Below are 27,960 nucleotides of genomic sequence, written 5' to 3'. Positions count from 1 at the left end.
GGCAGGTTGGATGGGGAGCGTTGCTGCACGGCTATTTTCAGGCCTCTCAAGAGATGTTCGATTGGGTTCAAGTCCGGGCTCTGGTGGGCCACTCAAGGACATTCAGAGACTTGTCCCGAAGCCACTCCTGCATTGTCTTTACTGTGTGCACCAGTCTGAGGTCCTGAGCGCTCTACAGCAGGTTTTCATCAAGGATCTCTCTGTAGTTCGCTCCGTTCATCTTTCCCTCGACCCTGACTAGTCTCCCAGTCCCTGCCGCTGAAAAACATCCCCACAGCATGATGCTGCCACCACCATGCTTCCCCGTAGGGATGGTGCCAGGGTTCCTTCAGATGTGACACTTGGCATTCAGGCCAAAGAGTTCAATTTTCATCAGACCAGAGAATCTTGTTACACATGGTCTGAGAGTCTTTAGGTGCCTTTTGGCGAACTTCAAGCAAGCTGTCATTTGCCTTTTACTGAGGAGTGGCTTCCGCCCACATGCAGGAATTGCGGGCCACAATTGCACCTTCTCTGCTGGCTTCCCTTGTATTTAATGCTATGGACAGCAACAATGTCATACTCTTTTTGACCAGACAGCATCAGATAGATACACCACACATACTGAGACAGAGGGGTGCTGTTTCGATCGTTTGGATGCTTTCGCCAGTGAGATACATTCAGCCTCTTGCAAATTGAAGAAACATTCTGAAACACAGAGAGACTAAAGCAAACATTTTTGGGGAAGCCTGTATTCTTCCCTTGGCATCAATGAATACACACCACTGATAATTAATATACTGTAGGCCTACAGCTTGCCATACAATGTGTGACTATTTTTTTGAAGACCTTTAAAAAATGTGACCCGGAAGTGATTATTTACTGACGCTAGTTTTATACAGGTTTGTTTGTATCGATTTGATTTATACAGTTCGATATACACAATATATCATTCACTGTGCACATTTTCCATAATTTTCGCCGTAAATGTTAATTTACAAAGTACACCGGACGGGACTCTGAAGGAGTGCAAAAATCTGTGACCCGGGAGTACATCGTTACCATTGCCTGTGTGACAGCGTTAGCTGCTGGAAACATGTTAGGTACTTCTTGTTAGTTTTTTCAAGTTTAGTCAGGCTTCTGTTTAACTAACCATTTGCTTTGTTTTTTATCGGGTCCACGCTCTAAGCTCAGGTAATATGCAAAAGAACTGTGTATTGTATTGTCACCTAGCTAACGACTGTAGTTAGCAGGTGCGTCGCATTATAAATAGTTTGCATAGCTAACAGTTAGATACGTAATTAGTCAACTAACTACAGCTGGGCTGGCTGTAGTACATCAACTATCAAGTCGTTTTTATTCGTGTACATTTATGCCACGTTCACAAGCCAGTCGGAACTAAGAAAACTCGGAAATGTCCAACTTGCAAATTAGTGTGAACTCGGCATATATTTATTGACACGCTTTCTCTAAACATTAACACGCATCGCTTATTGTAAGCTTTCATATCAGCGAGAAATCATTTTCAAAAAACAAAAGGTGACATTTACTACACCTTTTTATAGGGTTAGTGTTCACACATGGCCATATCTCCATGTTACATCGCTTGTTTACAGAAAAAAAATAGGCAGCCAACCTGTGCTAATTAGTTATCTGACGTGCTCCGAACCCCTGTGTATAAGCATAACTGGTGAGTGTAGTTCGTCAGCTGGAGGCACACAGTATGTGGATCTGTGCAAAACTGCTAAGGTAAGTGTAGCTCTCAAACTCTAGGCGGCATTTTCAGTCATTAACTTCGCCCACGATTACTGTGTGAACTACAATCTGAACTACTCTGTTTTAACGTTTTATAAAAAGTCAATCATCATCGCTGTGATTAGTATTTCGAAACAAATGGCCCTTTTATCAGCGAGAATCCTTAAAATAAAAAAGTTACACTTACTCACTAGTTTTACATATTCGAGGTACAGCTTCATCAATCTAACTGGTGCCCCCTGTATATAGCCTCGCTATTGTTATTTTACTGCTCTGTTGTATTTTTATTTATGTATTTTTTTTAACAGCGTTGTTAGTTAAGGGCTTGTAAGTAAGCATTTCACTAAGGTCTACACTTGTTGTATTCGGAGCATCTGACAAATTACATTTGATTTGTAGGTGCCTCCATCTGACTAAACTACACTTTCTCTACACTTCCCGAGTTACACTTACATTCAGGTGTTTGGAGCTTCCTAGATAGCTAATTAGCACAGGTGGACCCCTTGTCTTCCGTAAACAAGTTCTGGAACATGGTGATATGGCCATGTAGGAACACTAACCCTATCAAGGCGTGTATCAATTTCAACTTTTGTTTAAGAAATATATTTATTGCTCATATGAAAGAAAAGGTCCTTATGCTTGCCGAAACTGTAGTTTTTGTCTTTTACATTTGATTTTATACACCAATTTCAATCAGCTGAAAAGACAATATTTGTTGTTAATGAGAATATATTTCAGTGGTTTAATTGTACAATGATTGCTTGTATTGTCACATATACTGAAATTAGGCAGACTTAAAATTTTAGCAACCATGAAATGGAGGAGCGGTTTCTGTATGTTGCACCTTTAATTTTAAAGTCAATCTCAGGAACTAGCCAGGAATATGCATACCATCAAATAGCGGATCATAAAACATAAACAGTGGAGCAAATCCCTTCATTACATTTTCACATGGCCACTACAGGTTAGAATATTGGCACCTATTTCAGTCCAAGTTGAGCACTGCCAGTAACTGTATGCAATATTCTACTATATGCGTAAACCATCTTTGCTATAGCTTTCAGCCAGCTGTAGACGTGGAAAGATGCGGGGCATAGACATCCTGGAGAACTTTGAGATCTACATCCCCAAAGAGGCAGAGGTGAAAATCACCTCTATTCTGACTCTGCCAACCTCCATCTTGAGAAGGATGGGAGTGCCCCGCTCTCAGGGTGGCAGTGCAAAGAGCGTTTCTTCGCCTTTGGCCACGTGGATCTCGCCAGTGGTCATCCGAGAGAGAGGCTGTTCACCGGCCAGCCCTACAGTGGATACAGCCAAGATTAACCTGACCTCAATGGTGACCAAGGAACCCAAGGCAGCCCAGGGTCCCTTCTTGATCCCATTTGTCTCCTCCAGCGGCACGGCCTTCAATGTCCTCAGGGAGTTCTTGCCCTCCAGACAGAACTTCCAGCAGGGTACTGCCACCCAGATTGACCCCCTCCCTCATGGCCTGCCCCCTGTCCCCCACCAGGATGCCATCATCATCCACAAGGGGAGGATCTTCCTGTCAATCAAGAAAGCAAAGACTATCAGAGGAAAGAGGCAGCACAGCCCTGACCTGAATAACTTGTTGTCTTCCGAGGCCCCTCAGACCACACAGCGAAAACTGATCTTCCTCTCACCTGCCAGGAAGAGCCAGAAGAAGGTAAGACCCTGCCATCTCCTGCTATCCTTACTGTTGCTCCCTCTTGACTGTACCCCATGCTCTTGAGAAATGTCTGCTTATGTATGTTAATATGAGACTTGAAACCGTTTGTGATATCAACATGATCTACTTGCTTGAAACTAGATGTCCTTGTGAGGTGTATATTTTTACAGAAAGCTGAATTCTTGTATTTTGATCTCTTCCCCACCCCCTTGGCTTACCACCACCTTATCTTACCACCTCAGTCCTGCCCCACATCTCCAAAGCCGTCTCCTAAAAAGCCCCAGGGGAAGTGGGCATTGCTGCAGAGGTTCGGCCTGACCCACCAAGTCCAGGTGAAGTTGTCCAGAATCCCCCAGGGGGACATTGAGCCACAGCAGACTGCCGAAGAGGATCATAACACAGAGCAAGTGGGTACTATTGTCTCAGCTGTGCCATAGCATGTCAGTACCAGATGTGTATGTGATATGAATCTCCTTGGCACGGCATTATTTATTTTGCTGATCAATTAATATCTTATAACTTGGCAAATAAATAATTAGAAAATGGACAGCCTATTTCCACCTTGTGGTATTTGTGCTGTAGTTAATAAAGGCTAGGTTGAGATGAATATATGCTGCTTATAAACCCCACAAAGGTAGTCGGTCACTTATCAGACTTTAAATATAGCTATATTTGTTGTTGCTTTTTTAGCCTGTTGGTAAAGTTTCCAGGGAGCTGTCCTTTAACACACATGTACAATTATACAATTCTCACATCTCCTCTCATAGAGAACAAGAACTGGTCTAAGTCTAAATGTTAATTCCTGTCTCTACCTATTTTCTTTTTCTTTTCCACCATAGGATCAAGTCATACGGAAGTTATTGAACGCCAACAGGTTGTTAAAGGAGACTGCTGGCAGATGTCCTGAACAGGAGATGGAGTTGGTGACTCAAGAGGAAAACAAGCCTTTGAATGAGGAGACCCAAGAATCATTATCAAAGACAGCAAATTGGCACCCTTGCTCAAGCGAAGGCTTTCAGGGCAGAGGTGGGATTACCAGTGAGACAGATGATGATGCTGAGGAGGAGCCTGAGGAAGAGGGATGTCACAATTTGGGTAGTGTCAAACAACGACGAGTTGAAGACAAAGGTAAGAGTGGGGCAGAGGGCCAAGCCACCAATGGGGATGAGTCTGAGGTGGAAGATCTCTCTGTTACGGCTGTTGCTTTGAGTGACAGCTTACCTCCACCAGAGGCCCTGAATGCAGACCAAAGCAGTGATACGGTTATGCAAGTTGACTTCACGGGGGACAGTGTTCAGAGTTGGACGGCGGAGTTCCCAATCATACCCGCTCTAGCCCCCACCCCCAAACAGAACCATGGTTTTGACTTTGAGCATTCGGCCCGTGAGGAGAGGATCAACCGTATCAGGGCCAAACTGAGAGAGAGCGAGGCTGCCCTCAACAACCTGCGCTCTCCAAGTTGACTGTCTTCAAAGTGGGAAACAATTATTTCAAGGGCCCTCAGATGTTGAATGCCATGAACGATTATTCCACACACTTTCATTTAAGCGCTGTTAGAACATCCATTCTGTAACTATTATTTTTTTAAATGTTGGAACCCATAAACTTCTCCACTCCTTATCTTCCAAGACCTGTGATCCATCATCTTTGATGGGCAAAAATATTTTACGTTAGAAATAAGTCAAATCTAAATTCTATAATTTTATTAGAAAATTCAAAAGGAATTTTTACTTTTCGTTTGATTATATCTGATGTGAAAGCAGTGTTTGTTTGCTCAAACTTGCCCAGCTATTGAATTTGAAGATTAGTTATTAGAGTTGCAGTTATTCTTTTAGGGCTGGATTCAGACTTTTTTCAATACTTTTTGATTTACGCAGTTCTCAGTTGTTGGTATTCAGAATTGATGGGCTTTACAGGTGTGGCTCCCTTGCACTCACTACATTTATATAATTAAAATACTGAAACCCCTCCCACTTGCTGGGTAACAGATTTTCTTGTTGAGGATTCCATTTAAATACAGTGTACCTTTTTAAAGCTACAATATGTACATTTTTGTGGCGACCAGACCAAATTCTCATAGAAATTTGTTTTAAAGATCTGTAATTCTCATTGAAAGTAAGTCTAAGAAGCAGTTCTGCGTGCCATTTCTATGCTAAGTTTAGAATTTGCGTCTTTTGGTTTTGTACACCAGATTCAAACCGCTGACAGCTGGTTTAGATGGTACAATGGTTTTCTACACCAAACATCGCTTGTTTTGTCACAATCTGAAATAAAGCTAACTTTAAATTTTAGCAACCATAAAATGGCAGAGCGGTTTCTGAATATTGCACCTTTAATTCAAATTTTCTCGACATACTCATTCGAATATATTGAGAGAACGAGATCAGAATAGGGATCAATGAAAGTCACATACTGCGTTGTCTTGGCTATGTGCTTAGGGTTGTTGTGCTGTTGGAAGGGGAACCTTTGCCACAGTGTGAGGTCCTGAGCGCTCTTTAGCAGGTTTTCATCAAGGATCTTTCTGTACTTTGCTCTATTCATCTTTCACTCGATCCTGACTAGTCTCACAGTTCCTAGTTCCTGCCACTGAAAAACATCCCCACAGCATGATGCTGCCACCACCATTCTGCACAGTAGGGATGGTGCCAGGTTTCCTCCAGACGTGACGCTTGGCATTCAGACTAAATAGTTCAAGCTTGGTTTCATCAGACCAGAGAATCTTGTTTCTCATGGTTTGAGTTTTCAGGTGCTTTTCTGGCAAACTCCAAGTGGGCTGTCATGTGCTTTTTTTACTGAGGAGTGGCTTCTGTCTGGCCACTCTACCATAAAGGCCTGATTGGTGGAGTGCTGCATAGATGGCTGTCCTTCTGGAAGGCTCTTCCCATCTCCACAGAGGAACTCTGGAGCTCTGTCAGTGACCATTGGGTTCTTGGTCACAAACCGGAGCAAGGCTCTTCTCCCCCGATTGCTCAGTTTGGCCAGGCAACCAACTTTACGAAGAGTCTTGGTGGTTCCAAACTTCTTCCATTTAAGAATGATGGAGGTCCCTTTCAATGTTGTAGACATTTTTTGATGGCCTTCCCCAGATCTGTGCCAAGCTTGTCATGATCCTGTCTCGGAGCTCTACGGACAATTCCTTTGACTTCATGGCTTGGTTTTTGCTCTGAAATGCACTGTCAACAGTGGGACCTTTTTATATAGACAGGTGTGTACCTTTACAAATCCAACTTACCACAGGTGGACTCCAAGTTGTAGAAACATCTCAAGGATGATCAATGAGCATAATTTAAAATCCCATAGCAAAGGGTCTTAATATATTTGCAAAAAATTTTAAGCCTGTTTTCGCTTTGTCAATATTGGGTATTGTGTGTAGATGAGGAAAATAAGGCTTGTCACGTAACAAAGTGGAAAGTGAAGGGGTCTGAACTTTCCGAATGCAATGTATGTAAGCCTATTGCTAGTGACCCTCTGGATTAACCACACTTATGTGACAGGAAAGATGGGTAAACTAACCATGTAATGGTTAGGACTAACTAAAGTGATAGTTAGTATGTGGGTATTACTGACGGTGGCTAATATTTAATTCAATAGAAATTGTCAAAACAAACCACTGATAAGTTGGGGCATATAATTGAAACATTCTAGAGTGCATAAATCATCTCGGTAGGTTCAGAGTTACTGTCAGTGTGCACAGGTTACCATAGGCTCCAGCCTCGGCTTGGATCTCCAAATTCAGCCCCCACAAATGATGAAGCCATAGGCCTACAATGATAATTTTGAATAACATCACTGCTGTTTATAATTCATTGTGGAAAAACCTGACAAGTTTACATGCTTTTCAGTTTGCTGAAATATGACTTTCACATTCTGTCGCCAGTGATCATAAGGTAAAATGTATCTAAAGCAATTAAATCATTTTTACTATCCCCTCATTTACCTAGCTCTTATCAATGTATAAATGATAGTGCATGGAGATTGGTGTTATTTTTATTGGGGGGGAAATAATTAGCTTTTCCACATGGAACTGACAGGTTGCTCGATCATCACAGTTTCCTCATGAGTAAAGGTGGTGGCATTATGAGGGAATTCAGTCAAGTTCAGAATACAGCGTACCTGAAAGAGACACCACCACACCTTCATTTCTTTGATTGCCACATTAAATGCTTACCTTAGCTGGCACTGGCATTTCCCCTAGCACAAGATCAAGGTCAGAATACACAGAGAAGTGCCTAAAAACTGAATAAAGTTCCATTCACGCGTGTGTAACTCTGGTCTGAATTCCCCCTTTAGAGACACAATTAGTTACATTTTTTTCCTCTTCACATTTTGAACATTGTCAAAACATTGTGTTAAAAGTACAAGTTGTATCTTATTCTCCTCCCATTTGGAACAGTATTTATACTGCGGGTTGAATATTTTTTGTTTTCAAGATGATTGTTAGATGATACTGCACAAGTTCTTACTAGATGCTGAAAATGAGTCCCTCTCAAGTTGTTACATTTATAAGTGGAGGAATCCTTCAGAAGCACAACACCCAGGTCGCCACCTGTGGCAGCAAAGTCTTACTGTGAGACTAGTCAATGGGAAGTTTGAGTTCTGCCAAATAACTTTGTTTTGTGTAGTCTCATAACATTGACCTTGTGCAATAAAGCAACTAATGTTTGTATGAAGGCATCATTTTGTTATTTTTTTGGTTTTGTGTATCACACACGATCTGCATTTCCTCACCAGTAACATCTCTCCTGAACGCCACGTGCTATGTGTTCACTCTTACTCCCAGACAGTGTGCTGTAATGACGAACGTACAGTGTTGTCAGTTTACTATTTGGATGGTTGCCCATAAGGGCCATGGGTCGAAAGTCATGACAGCAGTCAATGGGGTCGTAATTTTTTGGGCTGTTGTGTGACGGAGAAAATCTCTGGAACTGACTAATCAGGAACCACATTTATATGTGACAATCCTCTGAGTTGCACAGTTTGACAGTTAAAAAAAAAAGACCTGGCTCGACCCAAATGATAGCAGTGGTGAACATACAATGTAATGTAAGTCCATCTCTTTCTCTTGTTACACCAAATTTGGCCTTTGAGGCCAGCCACTTCTATTGGGCTTTTAATCAGCAAGTTTAGACTTGGGATACCGGGGTCATGTCTATGGCCCACTGAATCAAACTATTCTGTTTGGCAATGGGAAAATATAACTTTAGGTAGTACCTCTGTTTTCAAAGCATTTTCTCGTACTGAACATGGCCAGATGTGTGAACTCTGGCCAATTTAACTAATCGAGTAAAATTAGACACGGGTTGGATTCAATCGATATCGCCGAAGATATGTGAAGGTAATTAACGATGTGGCGTGAATGCAGTCTCCAGAACCATGGGAATTTTGCCTTTTAATAGTGGATCTTCAGTGCTGCAAATTGAATAGAGCCGGCCCTTAGTGTCTTTTCTCTAATCAATCATAGTGTGCAAAGTAAAGGCTTACCTTGGCCTATACAGTGTAAGTCATTGTAAGTACTGGAGGTCATCCTAGGTTAAAGTATTTTACAACCTGCGAAACCTTTTCAATTACCCTGGTCCACGATTTGATCTGATCTTGTTTGGCATGACAATGAGAGGCCGGAAGTTGGCATGATAGTACTTTTGATTTGGACACGATTCAATAGTTTACACCCTTTCTCTTTCGGCCAGGGAGAATGCCTAGAATGGAGGGAGGGAGCTACTGAGCTACTGGTCCTTCCCCTCTGGTTGAGTATAAGACTGCAGCTCCAAGGCCTTACTGCCTCTATGCCTAGACAGACAGACAGACAAGATGCACTCCTCTGAGCCCTCACTACACTGGTCGTCTGCCAAAGGATGTACACTGAAGGTATGTGCGGTCACTCAGGAGAACATTGAACTAATTCTGGAACAGTGGTTATTGACATTTATTTGTACTGTGAAATTTCAGGAGGTTTGGTTTGGAGATAGTTTATTGAGCATGCTTTAGTCCAGGAATAGATTTATGCTAATCTGTCCGGGAAACTGGCCCAAAGTAGAAGTTGAATAAAGCTATTGGTCCCTAGTGACCCAATGTATTTTCTTTACAGATATTGAAAACAGTTTTTAGGTTACAAACAGTATAATATCCTTGCTCTTATGTGGAGTTGTGGCTTTGCAGAAATTGAAATGTGATATTTTCACTGCATAGCATTTAAATATCCACCTACATGGTGGCAAATTTGGGATGCACAGTTTAGCAAGTTCACATGATGCATCTTTGGCTGTGTGGGATGCAGTGAAATAATATCTACCCAGTGGCTGCAAAGTGTTGTATTTGTTTGAATGTTATGAGCTGGAGGCCCTTCACCTCCAGCTCATGACATTCCTATCAGCAGACTGCACCATAGAAATATAATATATTTATGTTCTGCACTGCAACTCTCATTTGCCCAGTGGGTTCATTCAGTTGTTGTATTGCAATAATTATCTGCATGGACAATTTTGACATTAGTGCAGCTCAAAATTAGTAGGTGCTGCTTGTCACCCTTAATAATGTACTTTCTATGAGCGATGTATACACTTCATTATGATGCCATATCTAATCTACATGCATATTTGCTGCTTTTTCTGCAAGGAAGAACTTGCTATTGAAGGAGCAAGTATGTCCTCAGTTGTAAAGCATCAGAGGATTGAATGCAATGTTGTCTACTTTTGGGTCCCTGAGATGTGTATATGTGAATGAAGTGTACAGGTGTAATGTAGGCTTCAGTAGAAATGGAGCATCCTCCTTTCTACGGTATCTTTCTAGAGGGGAGGACAGAGTAGCCTTGCCAGAGTGACAGAAAGAGCGTGGGAGGCGGTGGTTGTATTTTAAGGCTGCTATCATCCATAATTCTATCCTAGCTGAATTATGAATCTTTATTTTGTAACTCACTGTACTAAAACAAGCATCAAGGTTAATACGGGGTAACCACTATGTGCTCTTTGCTTGATATGGATAATTTTGGGGGGAATGTTTGTTGCCATGCTTTGGTTTGTAATAGCTGTTTTGATAGTGTGCATGGAGACTCCTCCTACTTTATGTTGGGTTGAATGTCTTTGTCTTGAATATTTATGATGATGAGTTTCCTTGCTTATCAACTAAATAATAATCTATAATTACTGACCGCCAATTGTTAAGCTTTATTACAGTGAAACTTATAACCAGCAAATAAATTATTATTTTTAGATTTTATGCCACTTGTTTGCCTGAATTGTTGTTGAAAAGTATATGATTAAGCCTACGCTAAAAAATGTTTTATCTTCAACTCAATAGAGCCTAATGTTTTTGTATATGTTAATGTGCTGGTGTTAATAATGTAGTGGCAGCTTGGACAAGACTGTTGTGTTCAGTCAGATGAGTGGTGCTAGATATGGATTATTAAAGTGCATTCTTTCTTAGGTGCTATGTTGGCGGAGTGTTGGTGTGCTGTACTCCATCTTGTGCCTTGCAGCTCTACCAGACCATGCAGAGTCAAGAGCACGTTGTGGATCTGAACTTGTTGCCCACCTAGAGTTTGTGTGCGGAGACCGTGGATTTTACAGAGGTATGGTTCCCTGTTGTCCCCTTTTGTGCTGCTACTTGCCATTTAATGTCTTGCTGTTTAGATAGTATGCTCCCTCTTTCTGTCAGAGAAATGCCATATGGTCACTGAATCCCACTGCTGACACCAGTGTTACAACTCAATGCTCAGAAGAAAACGTATACTGGGACATTGCTTACAGGCAAATAGCCATTCATTTGAAGGGTGAAAAAAGTATCCATGCTGAGACTTTAGCAGTAAGACCAGACATTACTATCCACAAGCCCTCTCACCTAATCACCTTTACCCTTATTCCACCAAGGCCACTTTCACAGCCTGATATCATGTTTCTTTCTCATCCAACAAGATGAAAGTGCTTACAAGGAACATTTTGCCAACACTAGAGCGATAGCCGTAGCTATAACAATAAATAATACAACTGATTATGTGCAATTTTATGTAAAGGGAAGTGTATTAAACGGAAAAAAAGCTTTGAGAACTGCAGTAGGGGAGAGAGGGGTAAGTTGAGCAACGCTTGTTTCTAGGAAACCATACACAAAATGTATCATTTGACCAAATATTTAGGAAGGGGTCATCATTTTATATAGTCTGTGAAGAAAGACATCACATGGAAAATTTGGTAAGCAAGTAGGGTCCAAAAAACATGTATTTTTACCAAGTCAAATTAATTTGTGTTAGGAGTTTCATTCTTGTATCTACATCAAAGTAGATCATTTCAATATTGTTCTATACATCAAATGGGGTCTCTAAGCTTCAACATGATGTCCTACACCTAGCAAGAAAGTGCATCCTTCTACTGTATACTGAACAAAAATATAAATGCAACAATTTCAAAGAGTTTGCTGAGTTAGTTCATAAGGAAATCAGTCAATTTCACGTCACTGGTGCAGCCCTGCCAATCAGAATGAGTTTTTCTTCATTGCAGACAGAAATACTCTTCAGCACCCTTCAGTAGATGATAAATTATGCTTAATTCTCTGGCGGATATTCTTGCAGTCAGCATGCCAATTGTATGCTCCCTCAACTTGAGGCACATTTTAGTGGCCTATTATTGTCCCCAGTATAAGGTGCATATGTGTAATGATCATGCTGTGATATGCCACACCTGTCAGATGGTTAGATTTAACTTGAAAAATTATACAATGCTCACTGACAGGGATGTAAACAAATGTGTGCTCAACATTTTAGAGAAATAAGCTTTTGGTGCATATGGAAAATGTCTGTCTTATATTTCAGCTCATGAAACATGGGACCAACACTTTACATGTTGCGTTTTATATTTTTTTGTTCAGTATAGCTGTGTGGGCTAATATAGTCTAAATGTTTGCTTGGGGTAAGTTGAGCTAATGGTTGAGTGAATTTAAGTGTTTTCTTCCCAGGCGTAATGCAAGCAAGGCATTAACGCTTGGGTATGAGGTAACATCTGGGCCTGGCCTATGTCGTGTTAAAAAAAAAGAAGCACAAAGTGTTGGAGATAAAGATATAGATGGTTTTAAAAAGGCAGTGGTAATATTTAATTCAACACAGAACTGTATATCCTGCTTAAGTTAACCTGGCTCAATTTACCCCATACCCAGGGTATGTTGTGCCAAGAGACCCCTTTTGGACAAGCTATGTTTTCAAAACTGTGATGTTTTTGGCAGCAGGTAGCCTAGTGGTTAGTGTTGGACTAGTAACCAGAAGGTTGCAAGATCGAATCCAAGAGCTGACAAGGTAAAAATCTGTCGTTCTGCCCCTGAACAAGGCAGTTAACCCACTGTTCCTATGCCGTCATTGAAAATAAGAATTTGTTCTTAACTGACTTGCCTAGTTAAATGAAGGTAAACAACGTAATTAGAGCAGTAAAAATAAATGTTTGTCATACCCTTGGTATACGGTTTGATATACCACGGCTGTCAGCCAATCAGCATTTAGGGCTCGAACCACTCAGTTTACAATTACATACAAAAACATACTTTATACTGTTCTAATTATGTTGGTAACCAGTAAAAAAATATATGATTTTGTCAATTATATAAAGTATATAGATGGCCAAAAAGAATATCCGTCAGAAGTTTACATACCATACACCTTTGCCAAATACATTTAAACTATTTTTCACAATTTCTGACATTTAATCATAGTAAAAGTTAGGATCACCACTTTATTTTAAGAATGTGAAATGTCAGAATAGTGGAGAGAATGATTTATTTATTTCATCACATTCCCAGTGGGTCAGAAGTTTACATGCACTCAATTGGTATTTGGTATCATTGCCTTTTTAAATTGTTTAACTTGGGTCAAACGTTTCGGGTATCCTTCCACAAGCTTCCCACAATAAGTTGGGTGAATTTTAGCCCATTCCTCCTGACAGCTGGTGTGACTGAGTCAGGTTTGTAGGCCTCCTTGCTCCACACACTTTTTCAGTTCTTCCCACAAATTTTCTATAGGATTGAGGTCAGGGCTTTGATCGCCACTCCAATACCTTGACCTTGTTGTCCTTAAGTCATTTTGCCACAACTTTGGAAGTATGCTTGGGGTCATTGTCCATTTGGAAGACCCATTTGTGACCAAGCTTTAACTTCCTGACTGATGCCTTGAGATGTTGCTTCAATACATCCACATCATTTTCCTACCTCATGATGCCATCTTATTTTGTGAAGTGCACCAGACCCTCCTGCAGCAAAGCACCCCCACACCATGATGCTGCCACCCCCGTGCTTCACGGTTGGGATGGTGTTCTTCGGCTTGCAAGCCTCCCCCTTTTTCCTCCAAACATAGCGATGGTCATTATGGCCAAACAGTTCTATTTTTGTTTAATTTCACCAGAAAGTACGATCTTTGTCCCCATGTGCAGTTGCAATCCGTAGTCTGGCTTTTTTATGCCGGTTTTGGAGCAGTGGTTTCTTCCTTGCTGAGCAGCCTTTCAGGTTATGTCGATATAGGACTAGTTTTACTGTGGATATAGATGCTTTTGTACCTTTTTCCTCCAGCATCTTCACAGCATCTGTTGTTCTGGGATTGATTTGCACTTTTCGCACCAAAGTACGTTCATCTCTTGGAGACAGATTGTGTTTCCTTCCTGAGCGGTATGACGGCTGCGTGGTCCCATGGTGTTAATACTTGTGTACTATTGTTTGTACAGATGAACGTGGTACCTTCAGGCGTTTTGGAAATTGCTCCCAAGGATGAAACAAACTTGTGGAGGTCTACAAATTTTTTTCTGAGGTCTTGGCTGATTTCTTTTGATTTTCCCATGATGGCAAAGAGGCGCTGACTTTGAAGGTAGGCCTTGAAATACATCCACAGGTACACCTCTAATTGACTCAAATTATGTCAATTAGCCTATCAGAAGTTTCTAAAGCCATGACCTACTTTCTGGAATTCTCCAAGCTGTTTAAAGACAGTCAGCTTAGTGTATGTAAAGTTCTGACCCACTGGAATTGTGATACAGTGAATTATAAGTTAAATTATCTGTCAAACAATTGTTGAAAATTACTTTTGTCATGCACAAAGTAGATGTCCTAACCGACTTGCCAAAACTATAATTTAACAAGACATTTGTGTAGTGGTTGAAAAGAGTTTTGATGACTCCAACCTATGTGTGTGTGTAAACTTCCGACTTCAACTGCAAGTACTGTAACGACCCTGGGTTTATGAAATATTTGTACTTAAGTACTTCATGTTACTGCTAATTGGTCAATGGCGTTAGTACTTCATATGATCAAGACCATTCTTCTTGCATGCTACATATTTAAAGTGCACTCAAACAGATATTTATCTTATTTCAGTCTTTTGGAGCTAATGTTAGTTCCTCTTAAAACACTGACAGCAGATCACGATTTCATGGTAGGCTGTGTTAAAATTTTAGATAGAAGCAGGCCATTGGCTGCCTTCATCACGAGGGGTATATACGGGAGTTCTGATTGGTTCCAAGTTTGCAAGTTTGCCTGAGCAGACAGTTGACATACCTTTCTGAGGAAATTTGCAAGAATTGAAGGTGCCAACAAACTTACAGTAATTATAATAATATTTAATTGTCATATAAAAAAAAAACAGCTCCTCCCTCGACGTAGGTCGATCAACTTCCTGATTTTTCAGCTTCAGCCCACCACCTACTATATGTGTATGCAACTCTTCAAGACGGTGCATTGTTTCACGATCTGATCCAAATACTTTTTTTCTTGTTACAGCACCGAATGGACTTCGGTCCACCCGAGGGAATGGTCCTCGCCTCAGAGGGAATGGGACTCGGATGAGAGGGAAGGGAATTGTGGAGCAGTGTTGCTTAAAGGCCTGTGACCTGCAGCATTTGGAGAGCTACTGCGCAAAGCCAAAGCGGAGCCGACGACACGCTCCCCTCACGCCTCAGCAAGTTATGGTAAGAGACCTCATTTGGATAACAACAAGTGGCGGATTTAGGTATAAGCGGCATCTTGCCCGGGCTGCCCGCACATGTTTTGTAATGGTGTCATTTGCGCGATCGGTTTTCTATCGCTCATTTGCACGTTACGTCAATGATATCCCGTCACCGTGTGGGACTGTGAGTCAATTAACCTTGTCGGATTGGGCGCCCTGATTCTAATTTGTGAGCTAGGCAGGCTACTGCCTGGGAAGGTCTCCCACTCAGAAGTACGAGGTGGGCGGGGGTTAGCTTTGTACAGTACTAATGCAATTAGTAAAATCAGTCACACTACAAAATGCTACCAAATAAACCACGATGCATTCATAATACTGTGAATATATAGTTTCGTTATTATATTATTAAAGAAAAATATAAAACCAGTCTGCACACCACCAGGGTGATTTGGTTTAGTCTTGACTCTTGGTTTGGGGGGGGGGTAAATGTATTGATGCTCCAGTGCCAAATCATCGCAAATTTGTTTTTATTTGTGTTTGTTACTACTTTTTGATATTTGAGTCTTATTTTTGTATATATTTCTATTTGTGGTGTTCCAAATGTCTGAATAAAAAGGGAGGGTTCGCCCAGGGTGCTGTACAAGCTAGAACCGCTGCTCTTACTTGGAAGGCCTTGGAATTGGTGTTTGAAAAGTTGAATCCAACCATCTGTCGAGCACGTCCATTAAGTTTAACACATGCACACACATACTAGAGGGGACAGCACATCCACAGGGTGTGGCTACTATTTGAAACCAGTAGCTCCCTCAATCTTGAATGTAAAACAACCTGTATTTTCTTTGTCATTTCTAGGAGGAGCAATTTCAGACTGTTTTTCGGAGGAGAATAATGAACCACTGGAAACTTGAGTCAAGTCATGATGAAGAGCGGCAGATCCACAGTGTGCATCATCAAAATAAAGTGCATTACGGACACCGGAGACCTCAAAGGGTTAGTGCTGAGGGGAACACAGCAAAAATACCAGACAAGGACTCCCTCAGACTCAAGAAATCCCTTCAAAGCAGCAGCAACAACACTGTGGCCATTGTGATCTTTGACCTTTTTTGAGTCCAGCATTTCAAGAAACTGAGATGAACAGTCTGAACTGGGCGCAAAATATCTCTGATCCTTTTATTATTGGCTGTGAGACTGACAAGTCAATCCAGTACACCCAATGCACTTTAAAACTCTAGGCAGAGGAACTGAGAGAAAAAATGCAATGATCTAGTTCTGCTTTGTCATGTTATAAATTAAACATTATTTTGGGTATATAATAAATTATGCTTAAGTTGCAGGACTTGTCCTGGAAATGTTCAGTACCCCTGATGTTCTTTAGCAGCGTGCCAAATAGTGTAAATTTGTTTAAATTCTTCTTGCATTCTAACAATAGCACAATTATGTGACTGCATTATAAATAAAGGGGAGGAAGTTATCAAAAATAACTTACATTCCAGAATTAAAAGGTATTTACAATAAAATTCTGGTATCCTACCTAGAATAATTCAACTCAATCGGTAATTACAATATATAGTTCCTTTATGAAAGAAGCAAGTAATTCACAGGTTATTAAAATGACAATTTCACCATGTAAGCCAAATAGCCCCATAATGTCAAAGATCCACCACCATATTTGACAGTAGGTATGGGGTTATTTTCTGCTCATGCGTTTTCATTTCGATGATAAACCCACCACTATTTTCATGTCATCTGACCAAAGCACTGGTTCCAATCCAAGTGCTGTTTAGCATGTTCCACGTGTTTACATTTGTTGTATGATGTGAAAATAGAGCCCTTTGGCCACACACACCAGTGGTGGGTTTGACATGTATGAGAATCAATGAGCATAAAATAACCCTATACCTACTGTCAAATATGGTGGTGGATATTTTATGTTTTGGGGCTATTTTGCTTCCACTGGTCCTGGGGCTCAACGGCATCATGAACTTTACCCAGGACATTGTTGCCAAAAACCTGGTTTCCTCTGCCAGGAGCCTGAAACTTGGCTGCAAATGGATCTTCCAGCAAGACCATGACCCCAAGCACACATTAAAATCCACAGAGAAATGGTTAATTGGCTGCAAAATCAACATTTTACAATGGCCATCTCATTCTCTGGACTTGAAACCAGTTGAAAATTTGTGGTTTGTGTTGAGGGCTGTCGATAAGCACAGATGAATATCAAGGATCTGGAAAGACTTTGTATGGAGTAATGGTCCAAGATCCCTCCCAATGTGTTCTACAATCTTAAACATTTTAGATAGGGCTCAGTGTCGTTATCCTCTGCAAGGTGCGGTATTGAAAACGGGTGTCAATTTTTACCCCTAACTTTGAGGGAAAAAAAGGTTACTTAAAGTTTCTCTGAACAATTGTATTATAAAATAATGTAAATGTACAATATACAGTAGCTCAGTATTTAAATTATTTATTTTATACAATCATTTTTGCTCATTTAAGGCTGTCAATCATTTCAGACCACACTATCATAAATTAAAACACTACCATTATATTTCATATGCATATGACTTTTGTATTGATAACCTCACTTTATACTAGTATCACCACAAGCACTGCAAATAGCAGCACTGGGTTCCAATTTAAACAGCATCAGTACACTTGATTTGCGTTTAACCTGTATTTTGTCTCACCATGTCTTTATCTTTGAATATGAATCGTATGTGCCTTATGTACAGGCCCCTTCTGTGACTTGATGACTTACTATAATTATTTACTGTTGCCATGCCTCAGGCCAGGGCTAATGTTTATGAATGGAGACAATCTTTTTAAAACTATTTATTACAATGTATCTGCTTTAAAGCCAAAGTGTTTATTGGATGAATGAAGAGTGAACCATTATGCTGCTATGTATTTGAATGCTTTTTTGGTTTGTTAACTTTTTTTTACACGCCTTTTTCTCTCCAATTCCGTGGTGTCCAATTGGGAGTATAAAATAATGTCAATGTACAATTGTCTTGTCTCATCGCTGCAACTCCCGCACAGACTCGGGAGAGGCGAAGGTCGAGAGACGTGCGCCCTCCGAAACAACCCATCCGAGCCGCATTTGAGTGCTTGACGTATACAAAAAGTGTAGATTGCAATTTGTTCAACGCTTCTTGTTTTGTACTTTGACTACATTGGAAGTGTTCACAATATTTGATGTAATACAATGTATGCCATCACCTGACTTCTGGCTATTTGTGTCTTGTCATTCAAATCCTATTTTATATAATTTGCCAGAGGCTAGTACAATTCACAAGTGCCACAATAACTACATTCATTATTAATCTTTCCATTACCTTCCTCCTGTCTGAAGGCTGTGCAGGGCAGAAAACTGTAATTTGCTACAGTCAAGAGCCCTACCCCCAGTAGAACTCCATTGTACCATAAACAACTCCAAATGTTACTTTGAGTCAATTAGAATATAATCTGTTTAAGAAGCATCAATAATTGTGTCGAGTGGAATGTAGAGTAAATGTCCAAAATAGGTTTCTAAGGATCACAGGCCACCACACAGACAAGGTTTAAATGTTTAGAGTTCTTTACTTCAAATCTCAGAAGTACACAATCACAAACCAAAATCAAAGGTCTGTGCTACTGGACGAGTGTCCAGGATGGCCACAGCCAACTCCCGTCGGTTGCTCGTCTGCTGTTGGTTAGTTTCACTGTTGGTAGTTTGGCAGTCGCTCCCTGTCGTCTGTTGTCATCAAGCGTCTATGGAACCCAGCCCATGTCCTGGTTCATTGCAGGGGGAGAGGAAAACAAGCATGACAAGGGAGCCATTCTGAACAGATGTGTTCGACCACACTCACACGTTTGGTCCCCCTCTGGCTGCAAGGTGGCTGGGTATGACATGGTCCCAGTGATGTTTGTGGCGGAAGTGGCAGCTTTCATACTCTGTGTGATTTTCCGGCAGATCCTCTACTTTCCTCACCTCCTCAACATTAAACACTTTTTGCACTGCTTTCAGCCTGGAAACTTCAACCGGATAACTTTTATTTATTTAACCATTATTTAACTAGGCAAGTCAGTTAAGAACAAATTCTTATTCACAATGACGGCCTACACAACTTATATACCCTAGCATGACTTTATCCGGCACTCTGCATCAAAACTCAGAAAGACAGACCAGGTCAGTCTCAAGGCCCTCACCTGGTCTGCATAGAAACAAACGGCATGCATCAGACACAGAATCCTCAACTTCAGTCAATCCACCTCAGCGCCACCCCAGTTATCACTCCTTTCAGCGGCGCTCTGCTCTGGAGAGCAGAACACAGCTCTCATCCAGAGTCACGTAGCGCCTTCTCCCTCTGGGCAGCAGACACACAAAAAAATGTCATAAACACAAGTCCACTTCTGGATACTTTGCCCAAATTGAAAGAACCAAAATCCTTCTTCACCCAGCCCGATACCACAAATGGATCACCAAAAGACATGGATCCACTTTCTCCACAAACCATACTCCCACTGGGCCAGAGTCATCTCGGGCATCTTCCTGATAATTGGGGTGAGGCTCGGAAGCTTTCACCTCACCTGTTGGCGGTTTTTCCTCTTCATTTCTGTCAGGTTAAATTTCTGAGAGTGAGAATTTCTGAAATGTCAACTTCTCAACATTTTCAGGAGCGGAACATGTAATTATCTCTCCTGTACTTGACTCAAAGGAGAAAGTACTCAGCTTGTATTTCACAGATTAACCTTTGAACCTTGCACCCTTCTTTCTGCCTTGTGTCATCTCACCAGCTGCCATCTTGCCCACTGGCACCTCCTCCAGCAGCAGCTCCAGAACCGGAAGTTAGTTGATCAGGCCCAGGTGTGACAGGCCTGAGCCAACTCCGGTGGGAGGTTACAATAAATCAATTAGAAAGTTCATAAGGAGGTACCGACACAGCAAACCATGGAAGTTCATGCAAATTAGAATAAGGCACGCAAACTATGTTAAATAAAAAGTCACTGCAAACTCAAAATACTGACTGTCCAAACAGTAAGTTACAAGTGACCGAATCGGATGTGTGTGTTCAGACAGCAGTTATTTGTCTACGCTAGTTGTCATAGTAATGACGGGTGTGCACAGTGGTGTATGCTGATTGGTGGTGGTGCTCATGCTTCCTATCACTCAGCAGTTATGAGGCAAGCTAAGGCGACAACATTCCTGCCATGGTCATTTCTCAGTTGCTTTGAATGTTCAAAATCATAGTGTAAGTACATTTTTAAAGCCTCAAAGGATAAGATGATCCAATTTTCAAAAACAAGTCATTTTTGGCTAGCCACATCAGGCAACTAGCTAGCTAGGCACTGTAGCCGTTTAACTTTCGAGCACATTCACACAATTGTTTGTAAACAATTAACAAGCTAGTTAGCTACCATATGTTCTTGTCAAAGCTGTCAACAGAGTAGCTATCAAGCAGCAAGATATGACAAATAGTCTAAAAACCACTTGAGGGCAAATAAATCATATTTCACCATTTGAAGGTGGTTTTAAATGTGGCTTAAAATATCTGATTCCAAGTGCTGTTTGGTGTTCAGACTGCAAGAAAAAGAACAGATTCGAATCAGATATGCAAAAAAAAAAAGTTTTTGATTTGATTTGAGTCACTACACCCCACTACGCCAGGGTGAACAAGGCTTTAGCTGCGCTTGAGTTGGGAAGGTTTAGGGTTTACCCTGATCATTTTCCAGAAAGAATAGTGTGCTATCTGGGGTTTCACATATGAATAAGCAAAACACTACATCCTCTCCCTCCCAGAGCAAAATTGGTTGATCACTGGTGGCAAAAAGAGAGCCAGAGGAAGGGGATGCAGAGCGGAATGACACAAATGTGTCACATAGTGTAACTGTTACAAATCATTGTGTCTGTAAGGTTTTGGGTGCTATCTGCTTCATGGCAGTCCATTGTGGCAAATCTGGTCAAATTTGATGGCAGTGGGAAATTGACCTAAAATGAGGCAGAGATGGTTTAACTTGGATGCTTACAGCAGTCCAAAAGTGATCCATGTACACTCGAATAGATCAAATGTCACAACAATGTATTTTTTTTTTTAACCTTTATTTAACTAGGCAAGTCAGTTTAGAACTAATTCTTATTTTCAATGACGGCCTAGGAACACTGGGTTAACTGCCTTGTTCAGGGGCAGAACAACAGATTTTTACCTTGCCGCAATCTTGCAACCTTTCGGTTACTAGTCCAACCCTCTAACCACTAGGCTACCTGCCGCCCCACTAAACAATGACAGGGGATTTATCCAAAATTGGTCCTGCCTACTACTTACTAAAACTACATACTGTACTAATAGTACTACATACTATTTGGAACGTACTGTTTAGTAAAAAACATACATAGCTACAGGAAGGGGGTGGGAGTTTTTTTTTTGCATGCTCTACAGATGGCTATGTCAGTCCACTCAGAAGGACTAGTAAAGGCCCAGTGCACTACATTTGTGAAGAAAAACATTTTTTATTCTTTTTTTTTTTAACTGATTTTTCAAGGGGTGCTGCAACACCCCGACTTCCCACGGATATGGAAGCATGCAAATAAATATCAACATACTACTCATCCATACTGAGAAGGCGTCATACAATACACAATCCCGCTTGTTCCTCGCCATTCATACATTTTTGTAGAGCTCGTCCCCTATTCTTATTAACAGCTGTTGTCAAAACACGTGAGTGTGACAAGACAATTCTCTTCCTCAATAGTGTGCAGCGAATCCTACTGGATGAAAAGCCTAAATCAGAGGATGCATGTCAGCAAAGGATGCATGTCAGCACCAGATATAAACAGGGCTTATAAGACCTCTGCACCATGCTGGGTAGCATTGCGCCCTTTCTCCTCAGTAGGTTGTTGGTAATCTCAGTTGTCTCTGAGTTCCGGTTCGGAGTGCAAAGGGCAGTGAAGCTTTTCTCTAAGAATTTATGGCGCTTCTACTAGATGCACCTAGTGTGGAGAGTGGATTTTCTGCAGGATATTAGTAGGATTTTATGGGAATATTGCATGGGCTGGAGGGCAACATGTTGCACCTTAAAAGGCTGAAAGCAACAACAGCAGCCTGCAAAATACTTGGTTTATTTCAGAACTGCAGGTGCAGTGCAAGTTGAAATTATATGTTAAACACGTTCAATTCAACAGTGTTTAGATTATTGTTGAGCACCCAGGTATAGCTTCCTTCTTTTACATAACTGTGACTACTGCATTTCACACACTGTCGCCAACGCAAACTGTCTGTCGTCTCACATAATATTCACTGAATTCCCCTCTCCTGACACCGACATGACACATCAACAAGACTGGTCCAAACCAGACTTCACCCTTTCATTCAGTTTGAAACATCCATTTTCCAGCACAAGGAGATGGAACTGGCCTTTTTAATATAGCGACTGAGTAACAGCTGCTCAGGCACTTGATAACCGCCTAAGTAAAGAGCCTGTTTCCCTGCGCCTGCCTGCGTCATTAGGCTACTCCAGATAGGGCCGTTCACTCCCCTATTTCACTTCGGTCCTCTTCTCTGATAATGCCCACAGTTATATTTGATCTCCATAGCCAGGAATGAACCCAGGTTCCCAGGGCAAAAAACAAGAAGGGAAAGTGTGCACTGTCACCAATGGCTACATAGTAATAACTCTCTCTCAGTAACCTGTTGCACAACAGACAGTTGAGTTTTGCCAAGCTCAGCAAATCTAAGATCTGACATTTAGCAGTGAGGCAGAGTTTGTGAGACAGTGGGCTTGTGCAATGGAATATGTCAGTGCATGACTTTGATGGTGACATACAGTGCCTTGCAAAAGTATTCATCCTCCTTGGTGTTTTTCCTATTTTGTTGCATTTGGATTTTATGTAATGGACATACACAAAATATTCCAAATTGGTGAAGTGAAATTAATAAAATAACTTGTTTCAAAACATTTAAAACTGAAAAGTGGTGCATGTGAATTCACCCCCTTTGCTATGAATCCCCTAAATAAGATCTGGTGCAACCAATTACCTTCAGAAGTCACATAATTAGTTAAATAAAGTCCACCTGTGTGCAATCTAAGTGTCACATGATCTCAGTACTGTTCTGAAAGGCCCCAGAGTCTGCAACACCACCAAGCAAGCGGCACCATGAAGACCAAGGAGCTCTCCAAACAGGTCAGGGACAAAGTTGTGGAGAAGTACAGAAGAAGTACAAAAAATACCAGAAACTTTGAACATCCCACGGAGCACCATTAAATCCATTATGGAAAATATAGAAAGAATATGGCACCACAATCAAAACTCACGGACCAGGCAAGGAGGGCATTAATCAGAGAAGCAACAAAGAGACCAAAGATAAGATAGCTTCAAAGATAGCTTCAAAGCTCCACAGAGGAGATTGGAGTATCTGTCCATTGGACCACTTTAAGCTGTACACTACATAGAGCTGGGCTTTACTGAAGAGGGGCCAGAAAAAAAGCCAGTGCTTAAAGAAAAAAATAAGCAAACACATTTGGTGTTCAACAAAGGCATGTGGGAGACTCCCCAAACATATGGAAGAAGGCACTCTGGTCAGATGAGACAAAAATTGTTAGTAGTTACTCAGGAGAGATGAAGGTCGAAAGCCATGCGTCCTCCGAAACACAACCCAACCAAGCCGCACTGCTTCTTAACACAGCGCACATCCAACCCGGAAGACAGCCGCACCAATGTGTCGGAGGAAACACCGTGCGACCTGGTTAGCGTGCACTGCACCCGGCCCGCCACAGGAGTCGCTAGTGCGCGATGGGAAAAGGATATCCCTACCGGCCAAACCCTCCCTAACCCGGGCGGTGCTAGGCCAATTGTGCGTCGACCCACGGACCTCCCGGTCGGCTGCAACAGAGCCTGGGTGCGGACCCAGAGTCTCTGGTGGCACAGCTAGCACTGCAATGCAGTGCCCTAGACCACTGCGCCACCTGAGAGGCAAAAATTTTGCTTTTTGGCCATTAATCATGGTGGTGGCAGCATCATGCTGAGGGGATGTTTTTAGTCTGCAGGGACTGGGGAAACTGGTCAGAATTTAAGGAATGATGGATGGTGCAAAATACAGGGAAATTCTTGAGGGAAACCTGTTTCAGTCTTCCAGAGATTTGAGACTGGGACAGAGGTTCACCTTCCAGCAGGACAATGACCCTACGCATACTGCTAAAGCAACACTCAAGTGGTTGAAGGGGAAACATTTAAATGTCTTGGAATGGCCTAGTCAAAGCCCAGACCTCAATCCAATTGAGAATATGTGGTATGACTTAGACTGCTGTACACCAACAGAACCCATCCAACTTGAAGGAGCTGGAGCAGTTGTGCCTTGAATGGGCAAAAATCCCAGTGGCTAGACGTGCCAAGCTTATAGAGACATACCCCAAGAGACATGCAGCTGAAATTACTGCAAAAGGTGGCTCTACAAAGTATTGACTTTACGGGGGTGAATAGTTATGCACGCTCAAGTTCTGTTTTTTTGTCTTATTTCTTGTATGTTTCACAAAAAATATTTTGCATTTTCAAAGTGGTAGGCATGTTGTGTAAATCAAATGATACAAATCCCACCAAAAAACGATTTTAATTCCAGGTTGTAAGGTAACAAAATAGGAAAAATGCCTAGGGGGATGAATACTTTCGCAAACCACTATCTACGTTGGGCTGCAAAGAGTCTTTCAATGTGGTTGGAAAGAATCCTTTGGAAAAATTAAAAACAGAGGCACTGAGGACATGCCGCTCTCCCCTTCCTGCTACAATCTCAGCCTCACCTCAGTTATCAACTGCAGACCAGCTGCACAGTGCACACACAGTTCGAATGGCCATGGGCCCTGCCTGCCAGTGCTGCCTTCAACAGATAATTTGTTCCTTACCCCTCTCCCTAAGTCCTAACCATTTGATGTTTACATACTTGTGTGTATATATACACTTGTGTGTGTATATATATATATATATATATATAAGTCTATGTGGACACCCCTTCAAATGAGTGGATTTGGCTATTTCAGCCACACTCATTTCTGACAGGTGTATAAAATAGAGCACACAGCCATGCAATCTCCATAGACAAACATTGGCAGTAGAATGAGCTTACTGAAGAGCTCAGAGACTTTCAAAGTGGCACCGTCATGGCACCTTTCCAACAAGTCAGTTCGTCAAATTTCTGCTCTGCTAGAGCTGCCCCGGTCAACTGTAAGTGCTGTTATTGTGAAGTGGAAACGTCTAGGAGCAACAATGGCTTATCCACGAAGTGGTGGGCCACAACCTCACAGAACATGACCGCCAACTGCTGAAGTGCGTACCGTGTAAAAATGGTCTATTCTTTGGGAGCAACACTCACTATCAAGTTCGAAACTGCCTCTGGAAGCAACGTCAGCACAATAACTGTTCGTCTGGAGCTTCAGCTGGCACTCCGAGCGATGAATCTGGGTTTGGCGGCTGCCAGGAGAACACTACCTGCCCAAATGCATAGTGCCAACTGTAAAGTTTGGTGGAGGAGGAATAATGGTCTGGGACTGTTTTTCATGGTTTTGGCTAGGCCCCTTACTTCCAGTAAAAGGAAATCTCAACGCTACAGCATACAATGACATTCTAGACGATTCTGTGCTCCCAACTTAGTGGCTACAGTTTGGGGAAGGCCCTTTCCTGTTTCAACATGACACTGCCCCCGTTCTTCCACACTGAAATGGTGTGGAAGAACTTGACTGGCCTGCACAGAGCCCTGACCTCAACTCCATCAAACACCTTTGGGAGGAATTGGAATGCCGACTGTGAACCAGGACTAATCGCCCAACATGAGTGCCCGTTCTCACTATGCTCTTGTGGCTGAATGGAAGCAAGTCCCTGCTGTAATGTTCTAACATCTAGTGGACAGCCTTCCCAGAAGAGTGGAGGCTGTTATATCAGCAAAGAGGGGACCAACTCAATATTAATACCCATGATTTTGGATGTAGATGTTTGACGAGTGGGTGTCCACATACACTACATGACCAAAAGTATCTTTAAGGTGGAAGAAAGATGGTGTAAGCTCCACCACTGCACGGATTTTACCCGACTGCTTCGATCTGCCAACATCCAAGGGTTTGAGCCAATGGCAAGAGAGCAATTTGGGACCAGCTGTCAGAATCCTCAAAATCAATGGGCACTTTTAAGTACAAGTCCTGTGTCTGGTGTCTGTGCTGCTCCTGTACCATACATCATTTATCTTAAAGCCTTTTGTCTTGTGTTTTTAACATGTTTTTTTTTCAATATAATGAAGTACTGTTTTTACATATCACTGGATTTCACCTATTGTAAGATGTGCACAGGAATGTCCAATGTATTTGTCAATGTGCAAGTTCTGAGATATCAGGATGTAAAGGTAAAAACATTTTCTTTATCTGGAAATGCCTGTGGATGACACGTTCAAAAACCCCATTCACGCGCACATCAAACGCAGTCCCAGAGAATACTGCTCATGCTGCTGGTGGGTCATCAAGATGGCCACTGCCACCACTTGACGATCGCTCCATTGGTTGGTTGGTTGGTTGTTTCATTCGTTCGTCAGTAGTCGGTTGCCAGTCGTTCTGCATCATCCGTTGTCATCAAGTGTATATGGCACTCAGACCATGTGCCAGGCCCATGCAGGCGAAAGAGATGGGAGAGAAAAAAACATGCATGAGCAGGGAGTTAATCTGACCACAAGTATTCAACCACACGTTTGGTCCCCCTCTGGATGCAGGTCATTGGCAGGTGTGGTTCTGCATTGGTGTTATCCCTCCAGCAGCAGCCCGAGAATAAACTGGAAGCTCCATTTTAAGGAGCACAGGTGGCTCGTTAGTTGATCAATTCTCATCAGGAGTCTACAATAAATCAATTAAGAAAACAATGAAGAGAAACACAGCAAACCAAAGTAAGTCATGGAAAGTAAACAAGGTACTCAATTTCTAAACGAAAATTCACTGCAAACTCTCAATACATATGAAATTCACACAAAAAAGGTTTGGCCTGCAATACTAGGGAGGAACATATCATTCTACTGACTTCAAGGAAATAGGCTTACATGCTACAAACCATTATTTTTGCTATAGGATGGTACTATTTCACAGAGGAATTCAATTCTACCCATATGAATAATGCTTACTTGAGTCCACACAGGCACAATATAACATGAGTCGGAAATCGGATTTGAACAGCTTGAGTGTGAACACAGCCATGGTCAACTGAAACCCACCTGGTCCTGATAAACGCACCTGCTGTGTCACACAGCTGTGCTTGTTGCCATGGGAGTTTTTGTCAACAACTTTCTAATTGAGCCAGGACAGTGGGAAAAGCTGGCCATTCAAAGCCACAGACCAAGGGCTCTATTCAATCTGTAAAGTGTTACAGATTCCGCTATATACATTTTAAGGTAATTTCCGATTGAGCCAACATATGCAGCATTTACCATGAATGCAGTCTCTGCTAAAGCTGAAACATTGCCTTTAAATTTCAGTCATGCTGTAAAGCTGAACTTCCACTTTGTCGATTGAATAGAGCCCCTAATCATCTTTGTATAGTGTGACAGGGCAAAACCACTAAATGTCCTGAATAGGAACATACTGTAGGAATCCTTCAGGGGCATCTGATTGAAACATATTTGTTTGTTTTTCTGTCAGTCTGACTGTT

At 41.7% G+C, this 27,960-nt stretch overlaps 2 protein-coding genes and 2 long non-coding RNA genes across 7 annotated transcripts; 2 read left to right on the top strand and 2 right to left on the bottom strand.

Moving 5' to 3' along the window:
* Positions 1-860: 860 nt before the first annotated feature.
* Positions 861-8,087, top strand: si:dkeyp-110g5.4 (uncharacterized). Of its 4 annotated transcripts, none has more exons than XM_031794106.1 (4): positions 861-1,082; positions 2,792-3,418; positions 3,664-3,828; positions 4,261-8,087. In XM_031794106.1, exons 2-4 carry the CDS (start codon positions 2,819-2,821, stop codon positions 4,882-4,884), a joined length of 1,389 nt encoding a protein of 462 aa, XP_031649966.1. In that variant the 5' UTR covers positions 861-1,082; positions 2,792-2,818; the 3' UTR covers positions 4,885-8,087. The 4 variants fall into 4 exon arrangements, with proteins under 4 accessions (XP_031649966.1, XP_020361826.1, XP_020361827.1 ...); XM_020506237.2 differs by having other exon boundaries at positions 1,022-1,173; XM_020506238.2 differs by having other exon boundaries at positions 1,022-1,728.
* Positions 8,088-8,502: 415 nt separating this feature from the next.
* On the top strand, positions 8,503-18,540 carry igf3 (insulin-like growth factor 3). The gene is made up of 4 exons (XM_020506236.2): positions 8,503-9,286; positions 10,841-10,985; positions 15,155-15,342; positions 16,173-18,540. Exons 1-4 carry the CDS (start codon positions 9,230-9,232, stop codon positions 16,425-16,427), a joined length of 645 nt encoding a protein of 214 aa, XP_020361825.1. The 5' UTR covers positions 8,503-9,229; the 3' UTR covers positions 16,428-18,540.
* Positions 18,541-18,876: 336 nt separating this feature from the next.
* Positions 18,877-20,324, bottom strand: LOC116354480 (uncharacterized). The gene is made up of 2 exons (XR_004203794.1): positions 19,506-20,324; positions 18,877-19,088 (listed from the first exon to the last, which is right to left on the bottom strand). It is a non-coding gene; the product is annotated as an uncharacterized LOC116354480 (long non-coding RNA).
* A 6,345-nt stretch (positions 20,325-26,669) lies between these two features.
* Positions 26,670-27,682, bottom strand: LOC116354489 (uncharacterized). Its single transcript, XR_004203797.1, has 2 exons — positions 27,437-27,682; positions 26,670-27,155 (listed from the first exon to the last, which is right to left on the bottom strand). It is a non-coding gene; the product is annotated as an uncharacterized LOC116354489 (long non-coding RNA).
* Positions 27,683-27,960: the final 278 nt, after the last annotated feature.

The sequence above is a fragment of the Oncorhynchus kisutch genome, linkage group LG17 (assembly GCF_002021735.2).
Source record: "Oncorhynchus kisutch isolate 150728-3 linkage group LG17, Okis_V2, whole genome shotgun sequence".
Lineage (NCBI taxonomy): Eukaryota > Metazoa > Chordata > Actinopteri > Salmoniformes > Salmonidae > Oncorhynchus > Oncorhynchus kisutch.
This window is presented reverse-complemented; position numbering and strand designations above follow the sequence as displayed.

Bases quoted from the DNA above. Each gene is read 5' to 3' on its own strand.
- si:dkeyp-110g5.4 (XM_031794106.1), top strand. From the start codon at position 2,819: ATGCGGGGCATAGACATCCTGGAGAACTTTGAGATCTACATCCCCAAA. The intron at 3,419-3,663 runs GTAAGACCCTGC...TTACCACCTCAG, and splicing joins CCAGGAAGAGCCAGAAGAAG to TCCTGCCCCACATCTCCAAA. The intron at 3,829-4,260 runs GTGGGTACTATT...TTTCCACCATAG, and splicing joins AGGATCATAACACAGAGCAA to GATCAAGTCATACGGAAGTT.
- igf3 (XM_020506236.2), top strand. From the start codon at position 9,230: ATGCACTCCTCTGAGCCCTCACTACACTGGTCGTCTGCCAAAGGATGT. The intron at 9,287-10,840 runs GTATGTGCGGTC...ATTCTTTCTTAG, and splicing joins CCAAAGGATGTACACTGAAG to GTGCTATGTTGGCGGAGTGT. The intron at 10,986-15,154 runs GTATGGTTCCCT...TTCTTGTTACAG, and splicing joins AGACCGTGGATTTTACAGAG to CACCGAATGGACTTCGGTCC.